This window comes from Tauraco erythrolophus, chromosome 9 (assembly GCF_009769465.1).
Source record: "Tauraco erythrolophus isolate bTauEry1 chromosome 9, bTauEry1.pri, whole genome shotgun sequence".
Lineage (NCBI taxonomy): Eukaryota > Metazoa > Chordata > Aves > Musophagiformes > Musophagidae > Tauraco > Tauraco erythrolophus.
The window spans coordinates 6759420-6786908 of NC_141473.1; the positions used below are offsets into that span (position 1 = coordinate 6759420).

Sequence of the window (27489 nt, forward strand, 5' to 3'; positions counted from 1 at the left end):
TAAACTGAGACAATAGAGAAATTTACAAAACTTTTCTTTAAAAATAATAAAGACAAAATTCAGTTCTAGTATGATGCTATTTAAATACGTGCAAGTAGTCATGTTCATTGAATTTCTATTGCAATGTTCTAAATAGACAAATTTGATTCACACAGTCTTGAGTGCCACCTCCAAAAACAGACCTGAGTGGAAAATTCTTCTTAAAATGCGAGGCTCCACTGGAAGGAATGGATAGAAAAATCTCCATTTTTGAGAGATCCTTTTTTTTTTTTTTTTTTCACTCAACGGTGGAGGCTCTCTCATCCATAGAAGCTCCATAGATTATAGTGGAAGGATGCAACGTGTTGTTTCGTAAAACTGAGTTGGAACTAGCTGCTTCCAGTGGAGTTTGAACTGACGTGATTTGAATTTATGTGGTGATTTAAACTGGCCTTTGAATTTGGAGAACTCTTTGAATTGTTCTGATGCTGTAGAAAGAGGAAGACAATGACAATTAGATGCCCAAAATATGCCTTGCTTTCTTTTAGGCCAACATTGTTCGTTTTTGGTGATAATCTACTGACTGGACTGCTAGATTTTTGTTCCAAGATCTTTGGATGTAAAATATTCTTCACTTTCTTACCTGTATTCTCTCTAGGTCCAGAGGACCATGGCAGTTCTTGAGAAATGCAGCAAAGACGACTCACGCAAGCTCCAGGAATCAAATCAATTCACTGCAAAATGTCAGTATCTGCTAAATCTGACTAATACGGAGGATATCTGCCAGTGCTCAGGCATGGTTTTAACCCTACAGAAACAGATTGGTCTAAGAATGTTATTTAGATTTGCAAATGGTGCCTCATGAAAGTGTCTTGGTTTGCTGCCAGGACTACCTCACTCAACATTTGCTTTTTTTTTTTTTTTTTTTGTTAACATATAAATCAAAGGTTTTCCCAGGGAACTTATCAAAAACATGTAACCATCACAGAAGGCATTTCAGCATACCACTGAAAAATACTTTGGGTAAGAAGTTTTCAACCACTGGAAACAAAGCTGACGAAAAATGCTGGAACATCTGGTGGTAAAAAAATCACAAGAGAAAAAGCTGGGATAGGCAGTATTAGTCAGGACAGCAAGCCCTCTCTAAGATTGCACTTTCTCGTACAAAAATATTACCAGAACGTGGTTGTGACACTGGGCATCTATGAGACATTCCGCATCTTAGTAATAAAAGATCTCACCTGTCGTTTAAATATTCTCTGTAGCAATCCTTTCTTGGGTGGCTCTGGGGGGTAGCTTTTGTTTAGGTCTGGTGAAATAGTACCATTTGGTCCAAATACGTTCAGTTCTTTGAAACACTCCGTTTCTATCATCTAGTGGAATACAAGAAGAGAGAAAAAAAGAAATTATACAACTGCATTAAATATATTCCAGTAGTGCTAGGTTGTTCAAAATCAGGGTCAGGAGCAGCATCTTGAGCAATATGTTAGGAGAGTTAATAGTTGAATTTCTGCTGGTGAAAGGGCTATGGAAGGCAAATAGGATGTATGAAAAAGGGTGGCTGAGTCTGCTCTGCATGTTTGTGCACCAGTCTTACCAGAAGTTGCCTGATAAAGCTTTCTGTTCTTCACCACTGTGGAGAACATTGGGTAAAGACAGGCATATTCACAAAATCCCAGTTATTAGCACTCCTCTGCCCAAGTGGATCTGCTTTTTGATCCAGTATTGGATTATGAAATCCACTGTTGGCTGTGTTTTGATATCAAACAGAAACAAAGACCCAGATCTGGAAACTCTGGAGCAGTTCAAGGTCCAGAGTCAACCGCTGCAGCTGGAACCCACTGCAGGTACAAGACAATGGGTGAGATCAGGATCATCAATGGAGAAGCCTTCCATTAGGACTTCCAGCCATCCCATGGAGGTTCCCAAGAGCTGTTTTCGAAACACCTCTGTAGAAATCCAGGAGACGGAAGCACAGTAGGATCCTTGCCAATTTACACAAATATGCAGAGCCAACAGATACAGTCACCTGAACCTGACATCTGTGGAACATTATAGATCTCGAAAGAGGCCGTTTGTAACTTACAAAAGCATTAGAGTCTGGCAAGTGATCCAGTAGCTATATATTATGGAAACATACAGCTCCTCTTAAACCATCTGTGTTAGGGGATTTATTGGCGTGATTTTACTATTATACATCCTTACCTCATTTTGCCATGGAATAGACACTGATCCTGTGGAAAACTTGGAATAGAAATCATCATCTGTTTGGTCCAGGTTAACTCCTTTCACTGTGGAGAACTGCTCGATGTCTAACACATCCTTGCAATATACTGCTCTGGGCTATCTCAGCAGGGAAAAAAAAAAAAAGAAAAAAAAAACCAGCAAGAGAAAAAATATTTCTGAGTCTGACCATGTGCTTTCATTCACAGATTCTTCAAGTGAGAATTCCTAACAACAAGTGACTATCTGCATCCTGCTTCTCTAGACTTGCTCTGCCCGCATGTTGATTATCAAAGGCTGACTTTGCTTTAAGCGTGTTAAGCTCCCCACTTTGAAGTCCTTCAAGCATCAGCGCAGCCACAGTACGTTTTAGTCATCCATCCACGTACCATATGGTTAAGAGGTGAAGGGAAAAGGACAGAAGGAGCAAGAAAACAAAAATCAAATCCTTCAGTAGTCTTTTCTTTTAGCGAAGGAACAACAGAAACCCAGAACGTTTAACAGAGACACACTGGAGACAGCTCTGAAAAGGGACCTCAGATAGAAGTGGTGTTCTGCTCAGATAGCTGTGGAGTTCGCAGCTTAAAAGTTTAAAGGAATGTGTACTAATTGCTAAAGAAAACAGAAGAGGTCTGGCATGTTCCTATTGTTTGCCTTAATAGCTCAGCTGCTGGAAGCTGTCCAGAATCACCTCTATTAACTGTTTTAACTTGGCTGCCTTTCTTCAAACAAATAGCCAAATGGCTTTGCCTTTTTAAACTACTTAATCTTTTAGGATGACAAAGACAGGGCTCTACGCAGCTTTTAGCTTGTATTCCAGCAGTCAGCCACAGAAAGCAGAAACAGTCATCGCTGGCTACCTGTCATAGTTAGTGTGGTCATCTGCATGCCTAGAGAGCTCCCAGCAACAACACAGATATCCTTTGATGTGCAGGAATAATTGAGCGGTGGCTTATGGGACTAGCCTGACCTGCTGAACTCAAGCATGTGTTGAATCTACTGTCTACAGATGGAACTATGACTGCACAGCCCAGGGGTCCAACCGTGCAGTATTTTATCTAGAGTTGAGCAGTGTGACCAAATAAATCAAGCTGATTCCTGACAGAAGTCCTATTTGCTGGAGGCTGCATCCCTCTGCATTCCTGATGGCTGCAATCCACAACATTTTTGTGGAGACAGAGTAGTCTAGAAGAGGATGGAGAGATGTGGGTTGGATTACAACCTCTGCCATTGGCTATATAGCTTTGGGTGATTCAGCTCACTTCAGTAAAGACTTGGAAATCTATGGATGAAGTGCCAAATGAATTAAATTAGGGGCAGCTCTTGAGTTCCCAATAAATACCCATAAAAAATTATGTGCCTCTGCTTTAGCAAATATGTCTATAAGAGGTGCCTTCTAGGCTTTACATGCCACAGTTAAGCTTTTAATACACTCTGGCAGATTCCAAATTCGAGCCCAGAATTTTCCAATTTTCTACATCAGAAAGGAATAGTAGCTCGTCTCCTATTTCTTCCCACTAAAGCAGGTCGTAACACCATGGGCTAATTGGCAGGAATAACTAGGCCGCACAGTAAAATGTAAAGCAAAACCAGAGCAGCTAAAGTAAACTTTTGTAGTGTTCAAACCACTCGGGTTTGGTTGAGTTTGCAGCGATGTGAATGAGAGCTGCCAAGATGTTACTTTCCTTAATATGTTAAAACGGCAGTGTTTACTTAGAACCATATGGGAACTTTAAGGATAGAAGGTCTAGCCAGAAAGAGAGCCCTGCAGGAGGGAAATAATCAGATAACTCTGTGCACTGGGGTAGAGACCAATACCACAAAAGGGTGGAAAAAGTTTTCTTCTTGCCAATGCAACAAAGACTTTCAGTGTGTGTAAACCTGAGTAAGGACTCAGTGCTGGATTCCATGCCCCATGAACACTAACAAGTTCAAAATGCTCTCTCAGGTCCAAGCCACCTCCTCTGCTTGAGCTGATACTTGAGATCTGAACCTGGTTCAGACTCTCTGTAACAAATGCCTGTTTTCATGATGATCCAGTCCATTCCTCAGTTCCATAGAGCTTTGGACTTTGTAATTCTGGTTTCACCTTAGCATATATATCTATATAGTTGTATGCTTACATGTGGGTTTCACAGCTGAGTGTTCCAAGCACCACCTGGTCCTGAGCATACTTAGTCTCATCCACTGCTATGGATAAGAGAACACAAAGGTTCCCAGTTTAAAGTTTGGGAACTGAGGCATGAACAGATCAAATGGTGCCTCCAGTCTCACACAAGAAGACTGTGTTAAAGTAAGTGGGAAGAAATCAAGCCCCAGAATATCACCCTACATGGAGGCCCACCCCCCCAGAGCAGCTCTCCTCTTCCTCCCAGCCTCTCCACTCCAGCTCTACTGCTTATCACATCTTCCTAGGGCAGCTACCTACACAGGGAGTGATGACAGCTCTAAGAGACAGAACTTATTTTAGAAACAAATTCTTGAAAGAGGCCACTGGGGGTTCTTCCTATTGTACTTACATCAGGGACAAAGGGAGGGTCCAGCATTCCTGCTTCTAACCGCTTGAAATTCATGCTCTTGAAAAATGGGTGCCTCTTCACTTCTGTCGCACCTTCCCCTTGACATCCCAACCGCTGCTTCACATCTTTGGTGAGGAGCTGAAACATGCCAAGAGGAATGGTAAGGATGTCAGAAAAGCAAGAGCTCCACAAAGATATTTTTATCTCTAGTTCGTTTTGAATGTGCCAGAGGGAAGTACAGAGGGGAATTGTAATTGCTGTTATTTAATGGTCAAAGTTAAATGGATTAGGACTGCACTGTTCTACGTGCTGGCGAAGCCCTTTGAAAATTACCTGTTGTGAAGTGTTTACAGTCAAAATAGAAACCGCTGCTTCTGCTTACTTTCATCGAACACTCTCAAGAAGAGGCCTGACATATCCTAATAACATATACAAATGCAAATTCAGAAGTCCCATGTGCTTTTTCTCAGTTCTTTTTTTTCATGTTACTTTTCCCATGCTGCTTAGGCTGGGCGACTTCACTATTAAATTTCTCCCCACCCATTGTAGTATATTCTAGTACATCACATGACACATTGAACCAACCCTTTGTGCTCATGGGCCTATCTCTGCTCAAGGGGAGTTTTGTTGGTGAAGCCAGTATCAGTAACCATCCTCAGTTCAGCCTTATTTGTGTTCAGACAAAGGCAATGCACCACCTCTCACTGCCTGTTTCCTGGGTACCTCTAATGGAGCAACGGAGACTAACTGAACTCAGCATCCTCGGTCTATCAGATAAGGAGGTCCATGAACACAAATGCAGGGCTGGTAGGTACTGGAAAGCCTTGTATGGATGGACTAATTGATCTGCAAGAGAACAGTTCAATGAAAGAACAATTCTGGCACAGACTAGTTGGTGGATGTGGAGACAGAACATGTAGCCAGATCTTCACCAAAATGCCTCTTCATTTAAATCATATGTGTAGATTCAAGTAGGCTAAATCAATGTTAAAGAGATCACATCTAAACAGTTCAAGAGAGGTAAAGAGAAGTAGAGCTCAGCATGCAAATGACTGGTGCAAAAAAAGCATCACTTGGGACAAGGTCCTTTCTAAAGGTACTACTGACTGCAGTGAAGGTTGATAAATTTGCTTTCTTTCTTCCCTTCTATTTATCTTTGAGGAAGTCTGCATGGTGCTCTCTTAGATAGAGGGAAAAATGTAACTCTGAACTCACGATAATCTGCCCAGAGATTTCAACTGCCTGTTAAAGAGATGCATAACTTGTGCCTTAGTACAACGGAAAACTAAACATGCATTGAAAACAGTCGAGGTTAACTTCGCTGAGTCTCCACTTTGGAGGAAAAGACTTCATACATCCATGCAACATCATGGAGGAGTAAAGAACACCAGCCCTTTTCCACAGGAAGGGTATGCCATGGCTCCTGGAGCCGGACATGCAGCCAGGCAGACACCCCACCGCTCAGCACATTTGGCACCCTGATTTCTAAACGGCTGCTGAAGGAAGGGGCTGAGCCAGCCCGCACTGACGCTACAGCTGTGCGGTGGCCGCTGGCCCCACCGCTACCCACCACCGCCAGCCGGGGAAGGGAAGGAAGGGACGGGGGCAGGGGGGGGATGCCCGACGCGGCCCCGGCGGAGGGAGCGCGGCTGCCGGGCGCGCCGAGGGCCGCCGGGGGGCAGCAGAGGAAAGGGCAGCGCGGCCGGGCAGCGCGGCGGGGCCGGGGCGGCGGCGGGGCAGCGCGGGGCGGCGGCGGGACCCGGCCGGGGGCGGCGAGGCGTTCCGTGCCCCTCGGGGAAGCAGCCCTGGAGCGGTATGGGGGACTCTTCCCGGGGGCAGGAGGGGACTGGTGCCTGGGTGCCCGGGAGAGGGAAAGGTTCACGCTTCACCTCCTCTTCCATCTCCAGCTTTGCTGCTCCAAAGCAGGAGCTGAAACGCAGCGATCTCCCCTCGCCCTCTGCCCAGGTGGGCTCTGCAGACCAATCGCACCGAAATGATTAGCAAAACTCCCCGGGACTGCCTTCCCACGGGGGGCTCAGTGCCCATGCAGGACAGTGGGGTGGTTTGGGTTCTCTGAGCATCTGAGCCCACCTGGATAAGTCCCTGGGGATTTTATTAACTGTACCTGACTGCCAGGGCAATCAGCAAACTGAGCTGCACCTTGCAGCACCTGGCTGGGGTTCACTTAGGAGAGCAGGAGGCAAATAGCTTTGGGAGGGTTGGAGAGGAAAAGAAGTTTTCAGGAGATCAGGTAGACAATCAGGTGCAGCCCTGCAGGAGGCTGGGAATGGGGAGCCAGGCAGCTTCCCCACTAAGGTAAGGTTGTCTGGAGATGTTGCTCGTAGGCTTTTTGAGCTCAGGGTATGCCCCAGTACCCTTTGGTTGTGTTGCTGTCTCAGCCACATCATCTCTATGAGGGGGAACCTTGAAAGACCTGTTTGTTGCTAATGTAAGGTTGTTAATCTTTCCTCTGGTGTCTGGCTAGAGCTGGGTTTTCTTGTCCTTATCACAGGTTTACAGCTCTTTAGGCTTCTCTGAATGCTCTGCTACCCCTCTGAGCATCAGTGGTTTTCTTATCTGACTTCCACAGCCTCCTCAGTTCTGCATTTTTTTTCCTACAGGTCTCATTTCCAGCCTGAGACGGCAAATGGCTTTTGGCATCGGTGTGCCCAATGTATGCAGAGACCATCCTCCAGCCAGTCCTGAGCAAGCTACAATGGCAGAGGCCAAGCAGTCAGAAGAAGTGATGAAGGGGTTTGTGGGACATAAAAGAAGAGTCTTCTGCTCAGCTCTTTCTGCCTCAGCAGTAGCAGCAGTAATAGCCAGAGGAGACTGCATGGATCGAGGGATGGGGAAAAGCTAGTGGTTCTGACCACAACAGCAACTTCCAGCTTCCACATAGCCATGGCCCTTCCTTCCTCACAGTTTCCTCTGTCTCTGCTGCTGTCTGAGTGGTGACATCTGGTCTGACTGGTCACCATGACTGGCTGGTTCACAGACAGAGAAACACTTGAAGAAACATCTCTATGCCTTGTCATCTTCTGAGCACACAGATTCACATGATACAGCACTGCATTGATCCAACCCATAGGAAAAGATCTTTCTCAGGGTGCTTCTCTGGAGCTTTCTTTCCCTGGGTTGAAGGAAAGAGAGATGTTTTGCTTTCAAATGCTTGCATGAGACTTTGAGCTTTCATGGTCTTAAGGCAAAGTTTTTTGTTGTGGGGTTTTCGGTTTGGAGTTGTGTTGTGGTTTGTTTTTTTTTTTTTTAAATCCCAACAGGCATACAGATTTAGCCTATGTGAAGAAGATTGCTTTGGAATTTCCAGTCAAGATCTGGTTTGCTCTATTGTGGCTGGGCAGAGAAGGCAAAAGTTCTTTTGATCTTCTGTTCTCTCATGTTGAGAGGACTTTCCTGACAAGTGGAAAGAAGAATCTGGAGGCAGAAGGACCACTTTTACTACCCATGGCTCTGATACACTTTTGGAAATGATACGTTGAAGAACAGTGCTGCTGTAGGAAAGGGTAGATTTGGATTTGCCTGTAGACCATAAAGGAGACCTCCGCAGTTTCAGCTCTACAAGTCAGCTGTGAAGGGAAGGAAGGGGATTACTTTCCTGTTGTTGCAGCCAGTAATTCTGTCTCTGAACTAGATGGGAAGAAAAAGCTCATCTCGAAATTTACCCGTGCCAGGTTGTAAATGTTAGAAGTTTTTTGGAGTGTGTGGGCAGAGGATAGTGTAGATGAGGATAGAAAAAGGCTGTCAGGGGATTCCTGGGCTTCTCCGTGGTAAACAAGGGAGAAGATGAAAGAAGGAAGTCTCTAGAGCACGATTCTATGAATGCAGTTGGCTGTGGGTGGCTGGCCACTGCAGGCTGGAAGACACAAAAGGGAACAGGCCACTGGGAATAGGCTGGGACTGAAAGACCACAGAAAGGAGAGGGTTCTCCTGCAAAGTCCTGCTGCAGGGGAGCAGCTGTCTACCTCTTGAGGAGATTCTCAGCAGAGTCTCAATGGAGAAAAAAAAAGAATAATGAAATTCGGTAAGCTGTAGCTGCAGCTAGCTCTAGAGATGGCAACACGTGACACTAGACACTTCTCCTGTCTTCTGCTGTGGATATCAAGAGGTAGCATGGACTAGAATATTTTCCAGAAGGGAAAGTCCTTCCTTTCTCCAAGGAATAATGAGTCTTGTACCATTTCCTGCAGCCCCAGCAGCTTTCTGCAAGAGTAAACCTGTGTAATAGCCTGAAACATGCATCCCATTTGATGGAGATAACAACTGTATGTTTTAAGTCATCTCTGCACTTTTGTTTAATTCAGTTTCAAAGGATGTATTTAATATGAATAGAGAGGAGAACAAAAGGAACTGCATCAGGCTGATGGCAAGCCCTCCTGGGACAGCAGTGCAAATGACCCAATCAAACATAATTTAAGTGTAATTCTACAGCCAAAGCCTACAGAGAATTCACAAAGCTTCAGATCTGAAGATGGCTTAGGCCATCCAACCATACATGAAGTTGATACCAGCCAGCAGAGCCTTTATGTTCTGGTAACAAGGGCTCCAGATGACACTGGATGTGTGTAAATGAGGGCAGGATTTAGTCTACAGAGTTATGGGAAAAGCATGACTAGAATAGGACGTTCAAAGAAGATTCTTGAGTAGCAGCGGTGAAGTTACATTAAGATCTTTTTCTTGATATAAAGTACACTCTGATATTTTCATGTCATTCATATGATCCCTGCTGGGGATTCAAACTCTGCAATGTCTGAGACTTTTCCACGACTTTGTTTTGCTTCCTTTACAAAAAGAAACAACTGTTGTGAGGATTGCTAAAAAAAGCCAACAGTCCCCAAAGTGCTGCTTTATTTATCTTCATGTGATCAGTCAGTTCATATCCAGATCACACCATGTAATAAATAACTCCAAGTCCTAAGATGTTAGTCCTAAAATTATGGGAGTAAGGGAAACTTTTTGTCGGGTAAGAGTGCAAAAAATTGCTGCTCATGAAAGAAGAGGAATGGTAAAACCAATTCCGTTGACCCAACTGATCAAACAGTTTAAGAGAGCACCTAGATAAAAGTAAACCCCAAAACAGAAGTAAACACACGATTTTAAACAATTTTTAGAGAACATAAGAGTAATACTATGGTCACCTCTCAATTACTAAATGAGACAAGACAGCGGTGTGAGAACTGAAGATGCTAGAATGACATAAATGGCTGTATATTGCAGCGCTTATGCTTATGGAATCACAGCCCAATCTGGCCAACTGAAGAGTAAAAACTCCCTTGGGCATGGATGACAATTAAGCCTATTGCAAAGGCTTACTAGACAAGATTTATTATCAATAACAATACCAATGATAATCATTTTGAAGACCACCTTGATGTGTGTGAGGTGCCTCTCAAGACAGATGAAAGAGCAGTTTTTCTCAGGCAGCACTGATAAACTTCAAGGTGCCATAATGTGTGAACAAGTTGGTTTCCAGGGATGAAAGCGGAGAGGAGAGAAGAAAGCAGGCAGGAGTAGTAGCAGTATGTTGACAGAGTTTCTGGTGGGGAGTGAGGAAGAGAAAAAATTGCTTTTAGGGAAAAAAGTATCCATCCAAAAAATTGCTTTTAGGGAAAAAAGTATCCATCATCTTTTAGTGGATTGAGGAGGCACTTTGGGAAAGGAATGGAGATCAATCACAGAACAGCTGAGGCTGGAAGGCACCTCTGGAGATTGTCTAGTCCAATCCTTCTGCTCAAAGTGGAGTCACCTAAAACAGGTTATTCAAGGCCATGTCCACTTGGGTATCTCCAAGTGTGGAGACTCCACATCCTTTCTGGGCCACCTGTTCCAGTATTTGACCACCCTCACCATGGAAGTGTTTCCTGATGTTGAGGGACCCTCCTGTGTTTCAGTTTGTGCCCACTGCCTCCTGTCCTATCACTGGACACCAAACCAAGAGTTTGGCTCCATCTTCTCTGCATCCTTCAATCAGAGATCCCTTTTATCGAGTAAAACAGGAGCTGCAGGAATAAAAAGCAGCAGGGAAGACAGTCTGCGGGAAATGCAGACAAACAGGATGTTGACAAGAGTGACAGAAGAGCACAACAATATGGGCCCATCCAATAATGATGACTTGAATGCACTTCAAGTCACATCTTTGGATGCAAGACTGCACTTGTCAGAGAAAACATGCATGTACATCAATGAAGTACAAGTCATAACAACAACAAACAGGGAGCATTTCCTAGAAAGACTGGATTTTTTCACAGAAAAAACACACCATGAAGCAGCTATGTTATATGGGAACTAGGGGTTGGGGAGCTTCCCAGAAAGCCAGCTGCCCCTGTTCCTAATTATTTATTATTCATCTCTGTGTCAGTCCAAAATGAGGTCTGATTTATGGGAAAAAACTTACAAAATGAAACATGGAAATATGGGATGGATGATGATTAATGGGAGCTATGATATGTGCCTGCAAAAATGCAAAGGGCATAAACATCCAGGAGGGGAAGGCTGACATGGGTGACACTAAAGGCTTCTCATATGAGTAAATGAATAAAGACAATATATTTCCTGATGGAGACGCTATCAGCTCATGGAGCAGGCTCTGAAGAGAAGGTTAGGCGACACGGTGGAAAACATGTTGTTCCTCACTCCTGCCCTGAAGAGTCCGCTACAGGAAAGCCTTTTCCATTGGATCTTTGTGACAGCTCAAGTTAGGTTTATGTACTGCGACTTTATGCTTCGTTTTGCAGGTATGACGGGTACTTAATTATCACTTTTTTGTTTCCTTGTTAAGATGCAGCAAGGTTCTTGTTTTCAATAAAAAGAGCAAAAAGAATTTGAGAAAATAGATTTGAATAATGGATTTTTAAAAATATCACTTGATAAAATAAATGACTTTTGGATGGAAAACCACAAATGCCATCACGCTCAGTGTCAGAATTAAGGCTCTTCCAGCCTTAAAGCAAAGTAATTTTAATGTATTAATGCTCAAAAAGGACAGGGTTATCTTTGGATCTATTAAGAATTTTCACAAACCACCTAAATAAACATGCTGCGTGATTGGACAGTGAAGCAGTAATGATCAAATTGTCAGGAATTATTTACATATAGTTCATGCTTCCCTGAGGCAAGGGCTGAACATGACCACTACAGTATAATGACTTCCACTGTCTACTCCCCTGGGAGTGGTAAGTCATCTCCAGCACTATCCCATCAATGCTACATTTCATTCTCTGTTTTAAGTTCTCATGGGCTTGGTTATTTTCAAAGTATATTTTCATTCGATTATGCCTCATGCCTGCAACTAACTATGGAAGAAGCAAGAAGAATATCATTTTTGCCTCATGACATTTTTGTTTCATGCTAACAACAGGACATGCACGACTCTCTGCCGCTCCAGCAGACACTGCTTCTCACCTGGTGGGAGCTGGGATGCTAATAGAGAAGAGATGGCAGGCTGTTTGAGCACATGGAATGGTCTTTAAGAGCCTGTGACTGTCCTAGATCCTCCCACGCTGACTTCACTGGGGGCTCTGAATCGCAGATTAAGGGCAGTGAATGGCCTAGCGTATCTATCAAGAGTGATGTCAGTTAATTACTACCCCTGGGATTCAGCAATGAGTTGGTGCACTGTGAGTTAATGACTTCCAGGCATGATACTTGGCAATAATACCGTTATTATTTTGCAAGGAGAATTCAGTGTCATTTCATGAAGCCAGCCAACCAGAATACTGTTGATATGCTGTTTGCTCGCCTGTTGCACAAGATATTGGTGAAACTCTCACTACCTATTTGTTGACCTTTCTTTCCTTCCATTCTCTCTCTACCAGTATACACAGATACGTCATTGTCTCCAAAGAAGACTTCACTCTTTAGTAAACAACATCAAGAAAACGGCCACATCCCTTCCCAAATTACAATTCAGCCTTCTAAAGATGGATGTCAACAAGACACTGATGAATTCAGACACAGCTTTGAGATTTCTCAGAGGGTTTGAGGATTTCCATTGTCAGACATGGCTATTGTGCTACGAAAATGACTCCCAGCTGAAAGAGTGAGAAAACATTTTAAAGGACAGCTCAACAGTATTAAAAAAAGCTGGATACTCTGGCACCCAGGGGAAAGGCTGCTAACAAAGTCAGTGAGATGGGGTGGGACAACATTTGAGTGTCACAATAATTTCATTGCATAATCTTTGTCCTGCTTACCCCCAGCTCTCACCAAAGACAATGGAAGCATGGGGTTTTCAGTTCCTTGCAGGAGACAATCAGTCTTGCATCATCAAGTCCTTTTTATTTTTTTCTACAGGATTATAAAAGACAGAAATGCATTCTTGACTGCAAACTAACATTCAAAGTCTCACGAGAATAGATACTGCTCCCTTGGCCATAAAACTTTGGAGAGGACTCAAGATGAACGTGATGAATCTCATGGAGAAGAAAGCCCAAATAAACACAAGTTGAATGAATAGAGAATGCAGTCATCCCATCAACGGATGAGCTTGGTTAGGCCTTGTGTCTGCAGACCCTCTATGGCACTGTGTTACTGCTCGGACCGTGACAGATACAGCTTGCTAATGAAGCTCCCACACTGCGCCTTCAAGCCCCTTACCATTTTACAGATGGACTTGGCCTCCTCAGAAAACTTATGGGAGTACACCTCTTCTGTCTCCAGCACTCTTCTGTCCACTTCTTCCCTCTTCACCTTCTCTTTCCTTCCACGAAATGGTGATTGCCCAGCAATCATTTCATAAATGAGACAGCCTAGCCCCCAGTAGTCAGGGCTGAGTGTGTATCTCTGGTTGTTCAACACTTCTGGAGCTGTGGAAGAGAAAGATGTGCCTTGTGGAAATGCTTGATATTTACATAGGCAAAAAACTTAAATTTCTAAATGTCCCATTTTGGCGACTGAATACACATGCACAGAGGATGGTGGGTAAAATATAAAAATACCTCCTGATTTCTCTTGATGGCATTACAGAAAATGTAGCATGTTACATGCCATGTTTTTTTCTCTACAGGCTACATGCCATGTGCCTGCTGTCTTCTGACTTCTCTACTGAGTCAGGCCGATTGAAAAAACAAAAAGAAGTTGAAGCTAAGTATTAGGCAGAGGCCCAGTCTTAAGAGTCCTTCCAGACTTCTCCATTTAGGGAAGAAATGACATACAAACACACATCCTGTAAACAACAGTGACATTTCTTCAAAAGCAAATTCTGTCTTTTCAGTCAATTTATAACTTATTTTCCCCCTCCTTTAAAAAACAAATTGATTTATTTTGTATTGCAACCATTCAGTGTGCTTTGGGCATATAGTCACTGTCTTGTGGGCATCCTCACTTCCTCACATGGGTACAAACAAACACACGGGTGCTCACAAGCACAGTCTTAGTGTGCGCACGAGCTTACACTGAGATAACAATTTAGGAATGACAACTGGTTTGCTTGCTTTCGTTACACATGGCGTAACGGTGGCTTCTATCAGCTAGTTTCTGTTTAGTCAAATTAAGCATAAGCAATTTTTATTCCAAGAAATATGCCCACCCAGAGAATGCATGAAAAGAATTATGCTGAATTTAGAAAACAGATCTAGTAAAATGAGGGAGTGTGGTTTTTACCATTGTCAAAATCTCTATGCTGTTTTTGTGCAGCCTCCCCTGCGCATAGGGGAAGACTCAAGACGACCGTGGTCAAGATGACCATAGGTGCAGACTTACCCATTAACATACAGATATACAAATACATTTTCAATACTATACAAAGTAGCAACTAGAAAGAAACCTTTATTTTATGCACATAATCCTCCTAAAATAAATCTAAAATCACTAGAATTCCAGTTATTGTCTCCCCTTTTAATTTTCTTTGCTGATTTAAGATTATAGACCAGTCTCATTAAGAGATGCTGTGGACCTTTCTGATTTCCACTAGCATAACTTCTTGGTGGGTTGCTGCAGGAAACTGCACCCATCTGAATGTAAATCTTCTTTTATTCTTTTTCTTCAGCCTATATGGTGGGAAAATCTCCAAAACTCAAGTAATCTCAGCAAATTATCAAAAAGATGAGGTAAGGAAGACTTACCCATATACCCTACTGTTCCTACTCTTCCACGGATTGATTCACCCTCAGGGATTTTAACAGCTAGACCCAAATCAGATATTCTAATATGGCCTGGAAGGAAAAAAAAAGACACAAAACGACACAAAGCAGATATAATAATATGACCCAAATCAGCCCAAAACCACAACTACTGTCATCGCTGCAATACTCTTGCAATTTACTGTTCAGATATTTTAAGAAAAGAATGTTCTGAATGGCTGAATTGGAGCAGCTTCATTGATAAGGAAAAGAGGAATTATTAATGACATTACAATGCAGTGAACTTAATTTTAACAGTGAGGTTGCGGACTAGAGTGGATTGTGTCAAATATTTTAAAACCAACTGAAAGCACGCAACGAGGAGCATGCTGTGGGGAAGTATCTTGAACTGATGACGGTGGATGGATGGGCTGACATAATTCTGTGACTCTCCGATGGCTGAAGGGGCTACATCTGGTCTGTAAGTCAGCGTGAGATTTGATTATCGTTGCCTTCAGCAACAAACGTCTACCTGGGTTTGCATAAAATGAGAGTTGGCTCAGCAAAGGATGAAGGTACTTTTGAAAGTGGAGTGGGGAGCACAGATTTAGAAATCACAACTTCCTTTGTGTTGTGTCAGCCTTGCAACAAGAAAGATGGAGAAACAATGGAAAAAAGGCAGACACCCCCAGCAAAGCTGTGCTCTCGAGAACAGACCCTGCCGAGCAGCACGGCTGCTTCACTCCACCCGCGCGGTGAGCTCCAGCACTTCACCCATCCCAGGAGAAGAGTATCAGTGTCTGCTGAGCCTCTTAGTCACTTCAGAGCATTATTTGTCTTTGTGCAATATATATCCTAAAACTAACTTAATCTACTTTACTGTGAAAGCATCCCTGTAAACCACTGAGACTTACCATAATCATCTAGCAGGATATTTTCTGGCTTCAAATCTCTGAAAATGAAAGATAGCCATTATTTGTATAAACCTGGTTTTGATAACATAACCATACGACAGTGTGTGAGTGCATTTATTACTCGTAGTAAACCAACTGAGTGTCAACTCAAACAGCAAGGAACTCGTGAAACCAATACAACTTTCAACAACTCACTTCACAGATAGACTGAAACCATATGCCTTTTTTTAAACTGGAGTTACATTTTTTCACTAAGCCAAGCTTTTAGTTCCTAATCCACTCTGTAATGGACTCATCCATCTAGTCCCGTAAGCCCTGTAAACCAAGCCCTACAGTCCTGTATGTTGTTAAACCTCTGTTACATTTTCTGTTATAAAATATTTTGTTGAAAAAATAATATTTCAAATTTTAAAATATTTTATTTGCGTATGAAAATGGAAATAGCAATCTGTTGGGCTCAAATTTTCTATGCTTGGCATCTGACTCAGACCAAATATGTGAACATGTGTATATGCACTTCTGCACATGTGTAATAATTTCAGAGAGTTTGTAAAATGAGGGGCAGAGGAGGAAATGCCGTGCCCAGATTAAAATCCTTCTTACAAACATTTGTGAAACTCTAGTGTCTATGCAGTTTGGAGCAACGCCATGAAAATTGACAAGTTGGTCACTCTGATGTCAAAGATGTGCCTTTTACTGCTCTTGGGAAAAAAAAAAAAAATTCCCAAATTTGGCCAAGTTATAAACTTCTGAAAAAAAAAATTAAAAAATCTCAGTTTTCATCTATTTAGCAGAGCTTTGGCAGGTCATTCTTCTGAACGGTTTGTCCTGCTCCACCAGTTGCTGCTTCTAGATGCTGCCCAGGCCAGCCATGCTCAAGTCCCCTCGCTTGACCGAGGCTCTTTTCCAAACCTGGTAGCTGAGCACAGTCCTTGCTGGATGTGGCAGGCTGCTGTGCAGGCAGGAGCCAGACGGGCTCCATCCGTCCTCCCCATGCTGCTAAGCAGGGACGAGGCACAGCCTGCTGCTAGTGCAGAGTGGGAAAGCAGCCTGGGAGATGGGATCTGGAGGTGTCGGAGGAAAGATGGGATGTGCTGGGCAGGGAGTGTCCCAGAAGGGCCATGCAAAGGGAGCAGGCTCAGGAGGCCTGAATAAGGCACGAGCACGGCTGGGTGAGGCAGGGAAACACGTACCGCTGCAATTCACATCATGCCCTGACTTTTCTCTGATCTGCTCCTACTGAAACACAGCATTTAGCCTGGTGCAAATCCAAGAAGTGCTTGGCCTCGTCTGGTTTTTAAGGCCTCCTTGCATTTGTGAACCAGCTTGATTCTGTTAGCTTCCCAGCAAGACACATTTCAAAGAGCAAAGAGAGGGGGATGTACAAGAGAAACCCTTGCAGCAGGAGATCAGTGCATTGCACAGGAGCCCGCCCTGCGTTTCAAGCTGTACCACTCTGGTGTTGTCAACTCTCCTGTGAATGGAGAGGGGTATTTTATAGTTTTGACAACGCTGAGATTAGAATTTCAAAATTTGTCTCGTTTTTTATTTACTATTTCAAGCAAGAACATAGAGCGCTGTGAACAATTTCCTCTTCTTGCTTGCTTCAGATCCTCCTGACCTCTCAAGATAAACTTCACCGGGTGCCCAGTGGTACCGAGCCTACTTTTCAAATAAACAATACTGAAATATGTGAAGATAGCTGAATGCTGAGGAGAAGCTGTGATTTTGTTTAACATACCACTGTGGGCTTTCTCTGCCTATCAGCAGGAGGTTTCCAATGCTGGAGGAACACGGTCTGGGGCATTTCCTATTTATTTTTAAAAATTTATTCTGAATTCCTTAAGAACTATTTCCTTGAAGAACTCAGACTTCATTAGTTACTTCATCTTCTGCTCCAGCAGTTATTAGTCCCACTTAAAGCTGTAACTGTGGCCAAACAAGAAGAATCCTGCATGCAAGTTGGGACATGTTGTCTTTGAATGACAAACAAGAGAGTCCACGAGGACTCTGAGATCAGCAGCTCAGTCCTTACAGTCCTCTGTGATTTAGGGCAATTAGGGTGGTCCTTCCTTCCCCCTAGACATCAGTTGTCATTTCTGGTTCCTCAGGATCAAGGCTGGTTTCCTTTGCATGGCCAACACTTCCAAGCGCCAAGGAGGAATGTGATTTTTGTACTGAAATGCCTAGGAGAACCAAAACTCCCCAGTGAACAGTTACATGTAATACTTCCCAATGCTACAGCTTCCCAGATGTCAACTAGCCTTGCCTAAATATACTGAAACACAAACAGCTGGCACTGCGCCCGCGCTAGAAAGGCGACGGTACATTGTTTGGCTGTACAGGACAGCATAAACAACTCGATTAATCACGGTGGACAAGGCTTTACTGTACGTTTGTGCAATGGCGAGGACAATGTGATCTTGAAGCTGACTGGAGCTTCCAGGCATGGCTACAGTATATATTAAAATATTTTTTATATATATATCTATAATGTATACATATAAACAAAAATTTATGTATATATTTTATATATACCTATAAATAATTCAAAGAGAACCAGCAGCTTTTTATGTTTGCTTTCCATGAACAGCCAACCCGTTGACCTTTACTAACATGATGCAGTTGAGAAATGTAACATAAGCACCATGTTTAGCACAGGAATTCTGAACTGGATAAATCTGATTCTGATCCTGGTTGTTCTCCTGGGTCACGTCCACAACGTGCGTCACCAGCCCATGAGATGGGGATGTATTTTCCAATGCTGTGTTTTACTCAGAAGCATTTTGTTCACAGAAAATGAAATTAAGTCTGAGGAATAAGTGTTTTGCGATGAATTATTCACCTTGAGAAAGCGGTAGCATTTAGCTGCTATATTTTATTGACCTATATAGCACTTCTCATGGGTCCCAAAACACGCTGTGGTATTACAAATTAGGGGGCTCTGCAGAAGCTCCTAAAATACTCCTAGAAAATGTCACCTACAAGGATATAATATCATTCATCACCAAAATGAATGTGCCAGCTGAGGCGTAAACTAGCAGCTCTTTTAAGAGTAAGACGAAAACAACTGCTTAAGGAAGTAGGATGCCATTTCCCTCAGAGCCATGCACTATTTTAAGTGGCCAGACCTAATTTGTTTTATTAGAAAGTGGTATTAGTATGTTATTTTACCAGCCATGTTGTGAATATATCAGTCATTTTAATCAATAAAGTATGCTTGCGACCTAGTGCTTTTTAAAGAAACACTGTAATACCTCCTAAAACTTTTTTTGAACATGGTAACATGGTTTTTAAAGAAAAGGGAAGCCAAACCTGTCACTTATTATTTGATTTTTCAATTGACATTAAACACTTAATTCCATTTTGTTCCTTGGGCAAAAAAAATCTCCTTCTGGGGCCAGTGCCAACCAAAGCAGCATGTTATCTGTCTGCCCTCCTTATGCCAGCAAGCGAGATCTGAGTCACAGTGAGGCAACCAAGTGGCAGTTTGCTAGAGATCTCCTCCAAGGAACAACAATATCATAATTTCTACGTACACAAGCATACACATAATGCTTATTATACATGGGCATCTCAAATGATTTAAAGTGTGGCTTAGTTTTTAAAAATAACATATTCTTGTCTATTAATCATTGTCCTTGGAAGTTCTTTCATCAATTTACAGGACCTCTTCTGCTGCGAATGCCAGCAATAATGGTTTCACAAGCTGGGATGATGAAGACAAACATCAAATGTTGTTTACAACTACATTGGTCGTTGATTAAAAAGAAATAAATCCTCATGGAGTCACAAGAGCTCTGTCTGCAATCACCCTGCCTATCCAGCAAGTAAACCCTATGATGCTCTGGAAACGTGCTTGCATAGAGCTGCAAGCCAGACTGGAAGCTGAAAACTTGAAATTTGTCCTTCTGGAAGCCAGGTGCCTGTCACGGCACTGGGCAGTGCCCTGCCCACTGCCTGCACCCACGGTGAGTGAGACGCTGCCAGCAGGATGCATGCATCCCATAGCTGGGAATGTGTCTCCTTCCACGGCTGGCACGCTACGGCTGCTGTCATGATCCAATCTAGTTAATCAAACTAGCTCATGTCCTCCAGTGTAAATCCATTCCCTGTGTCTCAAACACCCTCCCACGCTAATCATGCTCCTTCTGCGATAGGAGAGAGGGTTTTTCCGCATCTGACATGTCACAGCCCCTAATGCAATACAATCTAACTAATTAAAATAAAGGCTTGAATAGAATGATCTCCACTTCATATCAACTAGAAACTAGATTCCTTAATGAAATCCCTTCAAAGGAACTTTTATAATTTTCCACGTCACCCAGCGCATGCTGAGGTCGGGTTTGAGGAGCTTTGTGTTAGTTCCGTATAATTTAGACCAGGTTTATTTAGTGAAGTGACTGCTTCCTTCCGTGATTACTGAATCATACTGTATTAGTACTGGGCTCTGCATAACTTCAGCCAAAGCACAGAGATGTCTAAGGTGTACAGCACCACAATGAGTAGGGAGGACTCAGGCAATTCTTTTCTACCCAACAAAGACGTCCTAAGGCTCTAGAGAGTGCTTACCTGTACACAGTATTTTCTCTGTGCAGGTCTTCTAAGCCACAAAGAATCTCTGCTGCATAAAATAAAGCTCTTTCCTCCTCAAAGCCTGGGTTTCCCATGTTGTAGATATGAAATTTCAGGTCACCTCCATTCATTATGGTCAGAACTAAACACAGTGCATCCTTTGTTTCATAGGCATAGGCTAAGTTGACCTAGAAAAACATTTGTAGCTTAGCTGTGACAGTTCAGTTAGCTGCTAAGAATAAAGCACTATCTTTTCATTAAAGATTTTCTCTAGAAAAGGAAAAAAAACTACATCGACTGAATTTGATATGGGCCTTATTACAATAGCAAACATACGTTTCAGAAGTACAGAGAAATTAGACATTAGGATTTTACAGATTAATTTGTTGAATCCAGCCTACTCATCGTCAGAAACCCTCAAGGTTAATGCTCAGATAGCTTGACAGGCTGGACAAACATACTAAATCCAGCCATACTTTTCCACATAAGACAAATCTTACTAGTAAAAGGAATCCACACCTCCTGCTGCACTGTTCTGCTAGATAGCTGTCAAAACCCCATCATCTCAGTAGGTTTCCAGGAAGGCCCAGATAGCCCAGTCCTGCGGTGGTCAAATGGGGCATCACTGAGGCATGAAGGTCAGCATCACCCCTGTGAGGTTCTAGTGGGTGCCCCAGGAATTATCAGACAAGCCAAAAGCTGCCCATCACTTTTTAATATGTGCCGCTGTCTTTGCTTCTGCCAGAGGTAAGTAAACATCTTGCATCTGTTGTGTTCATAGTGTTTCCCAAAATAAGTATAAAGAACACGACAGATGCTGAGATAACACCACCTTTTTTTTTTTTTTTTTTAAATCCAAGGAAAGTTTTTAGAGACACAAGAGCTGGCAGATGTCAGGAAAGCCCTACGTCAGGCAGACCAGCTCCACGTCACTGGCTAGATGCTCCTACTAGCCAATGTCTCCTGATCTATTTGGGTTGAATCTCCTTCAGTCTCCTCCAAGCTCCTCTCTCCCAGACACTGGGAATTCAGGTAATCACGCTGGATAAAAATAGCTCAGCCTGATGCAGTCGTGATGCGAGTCAAGGCTGTAAAAATGCATCATGTTCCCATGGCAGGAACAGGCACCTTGTTTGGTGCATTTCTCACAGACCAGAGATTAAAATGAGACTTGGTAAAGCTGCATGGAGCAGGACTAAGGTGCAAAGCGGAGGGGGTCAGCTTCTGGCACCTCTCCTGCAGCAGGAGGAGGAGGAGGCGGCGGCACGGGATTCAACAAGAACCGTGCTCAGCAGGTGAGCAGGGAGCTGAGCGCTGGGGAGTTCAATACTCACTACAAACTGACTATTGACTTTTTCTAAAATCTGCTTCTCATTTAGTGCCATGGATTCGCCTTTCCTCTTCTTTATTCTCTTCTTCTCTAATCTCTTGCAGGCGTACATCTTCCCTGTCGCTCGGACTTGGCAGGCGCAGACCTGCGAATTAAAGAGAACAATTGCTGGGTAAATCGGAGCGAACGCCGCGTCTGGGTCGCGCTTTACTCTTCACGACCTGATCTGATTTAGTCCTTTTAAGGCTAGAGACGGCGGCGGAGCGAACAAGGCATGGGCGGGGGCAGCTGGGGAACCGAGTACTGTTTCCAAACCTGCTGTGTAATATTGGTTTAATTATTTCACTTTCCTCCGCCCGCTTCCTATCCCACCTCCTTTTGTCTGTGCAGATTGGGATCTGCTCAGCTAAAACCTGTCCGTGCCTCCTCCGACTCTGCCTCCTCCAGCCACCAGCAAAATACAGCTAAGGGTGTGACCCTAATTCCACTGCGCATGCAACGGCCGAACACAAAATAATTCTCAAAAGTGTTCTTTTGAGATTACGGTGTCGTGAGAGGTTAAGTAAAACTGTCAGCAATTAATGAAAACCAGCTTCCGTCACATCAGGCTCCTGTAACCTGCAGTGCCTGAGAAGTAAGAAACACTCTTAACAGAAACTCTCAGAATTACTCACCTCCCCAAAGCCGCCTTTCCCCAGTACCCTGTACTGCCGAAACGTGTTTTTCGTTACTGGTTGCCTGGAAGAAAAGGAAATTATATAAAAAAAAAAAAAATCCCACACTACATTTAATGCACTCTCTGTGATTTATTTATTTCAGAGCATACTTTTGAAAAGCAAAATAGATAAATATTATATAATCACATTATTTCAAGGTAATCATATTATCTAATATAATATATAATTATGTAATTACATTACTTCAATACTATGTATGGCTTGAACTTTTCAATTCCAACATATTAAGCTGTAATAAAATACAACACATTAGTGAGTCATCAGTATAATTTCTGCTAGCATCTCAGGACCAAGGAGGGTTCTGAATCTCCATCATACAGCTTTGGCCTTTGTTAAGCAAAGAGGAGGCCTAAGACCTTCCAATAAGTTATTAATTCTCACTATATATAGGAATTTTTTAAGGGTGGTGCTGGGCTAACACTTCATTGCTTTGCTTGGTCTTCAAGCTGAGAAAAAGAGATGCAAAATTCAATCCACCAGAAAAAATTTCTGGTGTCTTGACCTTAAACATAACAGGAAACCGATGTGAAACAAAGAAAGAAACAATCCCGGGAACCGGAGAGGCGGGTTTAGGTGCCGTTCGCAGGAGGAGAGAGCAGGAAGCCGAGCTCCAAGCCTGTCTGGCCCCACCTGGGGTACCTGCCTCCTGGGAGAGCATCATGGGCAAGAAGGGAGGAAAAGCATCTCTTTCCTTTAAGGGCCGAATTAAGGGTTAAATAAGTCTGTCTGTCTTTCTGAGGGCAGAGTGCTCCCTAACCATCACCAGACATGATCACTACACGACCTCACAGGATTCCCACAAAATTCTGCTCTACCAAAAGGGCTCCAGCCCTGCATCTGACTTATACCACATTTGCCACCATCAAAGTTTTATAACGTGGCAGAAGAAGAACTCTGGATTCGGGGAGATCCGATGTTGTATCCACCGCTCCTTCACCGAAGTTTTACAATTATATTAGCAGTCGATAGGAATATTCCTACCAGCTTTGTTTTCCTCTGGCGGGCAGCCAGTCGGCAGAGGCAGCACAATAACGTGGCTGTTCCCACAACAGTGATGATGAGGTTGATGACAACAAGGAATAAATGTTAAAGTGAATGGTTTCATTTATGTTCATTATTGTTTTTAAAAGTGAGGGAAGAAAAATACGCAGAGGGCCAAAACTAGAAGAGGATAAGATGCTATTTTCAGGCTTCTGCGAAGATACTGCAAATGCTGTTGGGGTTAAAAGCAACAATTAGCAGTGATAACTACGTGCTCAGCAATGTCCCTGGAATAAATGGACTGTTTGACTTCTCTGGTGGAGCCAGCGGGCTGTCAGAAGGAGCTGTGGATCACTTCGTGCTATGAACATCTCTTTGCTAATCCTAAAAACAGTTCTCCCAGCTTCTTAAGCTGGACAGGCACATCCAATAGCTTGTCATGTTTGCTGGGGGAATGGAAAAAACAAATCCTAAAAGCATTTGAGAAAATTCATTATCCCAAATGTGAAAACAGATAGGAAATAGCCTGGCTAGAGATGAATCATCTGATGTTTTTTTAATTGAAGAGTAAACGCTGGATTCAGTAAAGATGGCATGTGGAGCATGTCTTGGCATGAAACGGCTCTACCCTCTGCCCACCGCTTCCCTTCCCTCTTGTGCAGCAGCTTTGCAGCTTTCCAGGGAGAGGAACTGGCACAGCTCCTTTGATCTCCGAGGCACCACACTGATACACACTGCTCATGGATCTGGCCCTAACTCATCTGCCGTAATTAATTTCATTTGTGGAAACCGGGGCTTCTCTCAACTCAAGGTCACTGTTACCCAGCAGTGAACGTCTGCTACAGCCCTCACCGACGAGGGGAAGGCAAAGGCCCCTCTCCTTGCAAATTAATACCCACTAAGGCTGCTTGGTTATTAAATGTGCTCAGAAACGTAGATTCAATAAATACGGTGCGAGGACCTTTATGCCGTATTTTTGCCTGTTTACAGTGATTTAATAATTGTAATAACTGGTCCAGACAAAAAGTGACCATATTCAGAGCGTAGCTAAACTGAAAGACAACTGAATATGTTGAATGTATTTTAATCATACCTAGTGTACTTCATACCATTAAACAGCTGAATACTTGAGTTTTAGAAGCCAAAGCTGTCCCCCTGGTGTTTTGGGGCGGATTTCTGTTTTATTCTTTACTTCCCTAGTGAGCAGCAGCTGGTTCAGTCTTGCCTGGGCGCAGCGTTTGCAAATGCGAAAGGCAGAGACTGGATGTGCATCTTACGTTTGGCATTCTAGATGCACAAGGGTAGGTTATAAAAAAGCGCAATGTGTCTTTCAAGCTGTGCCATGAGTAGCTCGTGGTGACAGGACCTACAATGAAATTGGCCACAGAGGTTTCTCAGATTGCAGGAGATTTGGATTCCTATTTTTTTATAGGCTGTCAGTATTTTCCATTCATTTGCCATGCACAGGCACACTGTGCAAAAAGGTGCCCAAGCTGCTTGCTGGAGCATAGAATCATAGAATCATAGAACGGTTTGGGTTGGAAGGGACCTCAAAGATCATCCAGTTCCAACCCCCCTGCCATGGGCAGGGACACTCTCCACTACACTAGGTTGCCCAAAGTCTCATCCAATCTGGCCTTGAACACTTCCAGGGATGGGGCATCCACAACTTCTCTAGACAACCTGTTCCAGTGCCTCACCACCCTCTGAGTGAAGAATTTCTTCCTTAGATCTAATCTAAATCTGCCCTCTAATGTCACCTTCAGGAGTATGGTGTTCCTAAGAGAGAAGGGAGCAGCTGGAGAGTATTTATGAGTGTAAGCATGTTCATGGAGGATGAAGGAACATTATATGTATCCCAGAAAACAATCATCACACTCGCTGTATAGGCACAGCTGGAGACTCAGTTCATGGTAACATTGAGTCTAAAGCCAATATAATCACGACTTTTCTATATGGCATCTTCTTGTGGCTAAAGCCATTACCTCTTCTTGAATCTTCTAACAATGAACACTTACAAACAAATGCTAAAATTAGGAAAGCCTTCCTGGAGATCTCTGGGAGAACTTCCCTGGTGTACAGTTCAGGGGAAAGGGGAATGAGTCTTGATGGACCTTCCTGAAGGACAACAGTGAAAAGAGGAAGAGAATCGCTGCTCAGAGAGGGCTATAAATGGCAAACATTAGGCATAGTAATGCTGTAGAGAGGGTAAACTGTCTTACTCTTGAAGGCAAAGGGAGCAAACATGTATATCTCAGCTGTCAGATTTTGACCATATTCTAAAGGCTTTGCACAGAAAGTGAAAATAAACCTTTTGTATTCATTTTTAATGAAAAAAAATATTTGTGACGCTTACCTTTCCAACCACTTCCACTGGAGAAACCTGTCGAAGTACATGCTGTTTAGGTATTCTTGGAATGGTTCCCCACTGAGGTGGTCAAGGACAGATCTATCTCAGATGAAAAGGATATATAAGTATTTTATAATCATGATCTTGGAGCAAAAGAGAAACAAAACAAGAGGAGAAAAATCCAGACTTCTTCCATGGTAGGATCATTTTACTTATGCTTTATTTTCTACTTTATTTTACTCACGGTTTCAATCTAGGAGCAAAGCAATATGTTTGATGGATTTCATAACACAAGGTCTTATACAAGCTGAATAGTAATATGTGCTGGTTATGCTTGCTGAAAATTAACAGGACGTCTCCCACTGGCTTCAATGGACTTTTACAAAGGCTGTTAGTCACTAGACAACAAATATCTTTGCTTCTGTTAGTAAATTAAGACTGGCTTAACACAATACCCTCAGGAACTGAGCTCCTAAACTTCGAGAGATGTTTACATCTGGATTGAAAATTTCTGGCTGAAGCCTATTTCTGTCAAAGAGGGACAATCAGAGAATTGAGGGACAATTTAAAAAAAAAAATCAATTTCACTTCCTGCTATATAGAAGAAGTAATAACTATGATTAAAGTTAAAGGGCTTTTCCTAACAGCTATGCACTTTGTAGAGTAAAACAGAGGAATGAAATTCTGAACAGAGATGTGGATTCGTTTCTGGATTGAGAAAAGAATTTTGGGGCTTATGCAGTGGATGAAAAGTCTTTTGCACTATCAAAGGAATAAAAGAATAAAAAAGGCCAGTCTGCAAATATGAGAAAGAAGTTATGTTGCTTGTGACAGGCAACAAGCAGCCAGAGACCAACAAACATCCCATAAGGAAGGCCAAGGGTTCAGAGCTAAGAAAAGATGGGCTGAGCTGAGAGAACTGCCTGAGATGATGGTGGTCACGCTGTTTAACAGGGGTTTGTTGACCTGCTGGTTTTGGTTCTTGTCTGGCTTAGTGGGGCTACAGCATCCACCTCTGCTGGCAGCATTGGCAAGGACAACACTTTCTTTTGCGTGAAAAATGCCCACAGAAATGAGTATTTCTGTCTTGGTGTCTGTATCTAAGAGTATATAGATACATTTCTAGATTTTGCTGGAGGAGGAAATCTTCTCTGAAGCGCTACTCTGATTTGGGAATGGATAATCTATGTCTTACCCTGGGGCAGTTCTAGACCTGAGCAAACAATTCACCATGAATAACGTGTTTCCTCAGTTTAGTTCCTCTCTGTTTATGAGCTACTATTAGTAAGTTTTTGGAATTTCTCCATTGTTTGAATTTTTTTGGTAATAATTCTTGCACCATCAATATGGAACAGGCAGGTAATTGCACATATTCAATATTCAGAAGCCAGGTTGTTGTTGTCTTCATTAGCTTTGATTGGACACATATCATAGGGTTTCCCCTAAGTGGACTCAAGCTTACAAAATAAAATAAAAAGTAAGTCTTAATGAGGTTTAACAAATATCCAAATTCAAAGCCAAAATTATAGGGGAAATTGGAGGCAGGCAGGAGCAGACAGTCGAAATATTAAAGGTGAAAGCAGAAGTTACAGTTATACACGCATTTCTCCCACAGACTGATGTTATCTATGAAGACGTGTCTGAAACTCATCCCCATTCCTGCTCCTACAGGATAGCAAGCTTCATATTTGCAGGTATGCCTCCCTTTTTTGGTCTGACTGTGAACTCTTCCAAAATTAACATTATTCAGTACATTTAGTAAATAGTAACAGCAAGTTTTTAAAACTTCCTTTCGACTCCACTCC

General features: G+C 42.9%; 1 protein-coding gene across 1 annotated transcript in view; it reads right to left on the bottom strand.

Annotated features, from left to right (window-relative positions):
• Positions 1-368: 368 nt before the first annotated feature.
• Positions 369-27489, bottom strand: part of GRK5 (G protein-coupled receptor kinase 5) — a 167033-nt gene continuing 139912 nt past the window's right edge. Inside the window, exons 6-16 of the mRNA XM_086617015.1 lie at positions 25691-25783; positions 22291-22354; positions 21621-21761; positions 20284-20474; positions 15712-15749; positions 14801-14890; positions 13335-13543; positions 4722-4859; positions 2185-2322; positions 1221-1352; positions 369-467 (exon numbers count right to left, since the gene is read on the bottom strand). Of these exons, the coding sequence (XP_086473141.1) occupies positions 369-467; positions 1221-1352; positions 2185-2322; positions 4722-4859; positions 13335-13543; positions 14801-14890; positions 15712-15749; positions 20284-20474; positions 21621-21761; positions 22291-22354; positions 25691-25783 (1333 nt within the window). The remainder of the gene's footprint in view (positions 468-1220; positions 1353-2184; positions 2323-4721; positions 4860-13334; positions 13544-14800; positions 14891-15711; positions 15750-20283; positions 20475-21620; positions 21762-22290; positions 22355-25690; positions 25784-27489) is intronic.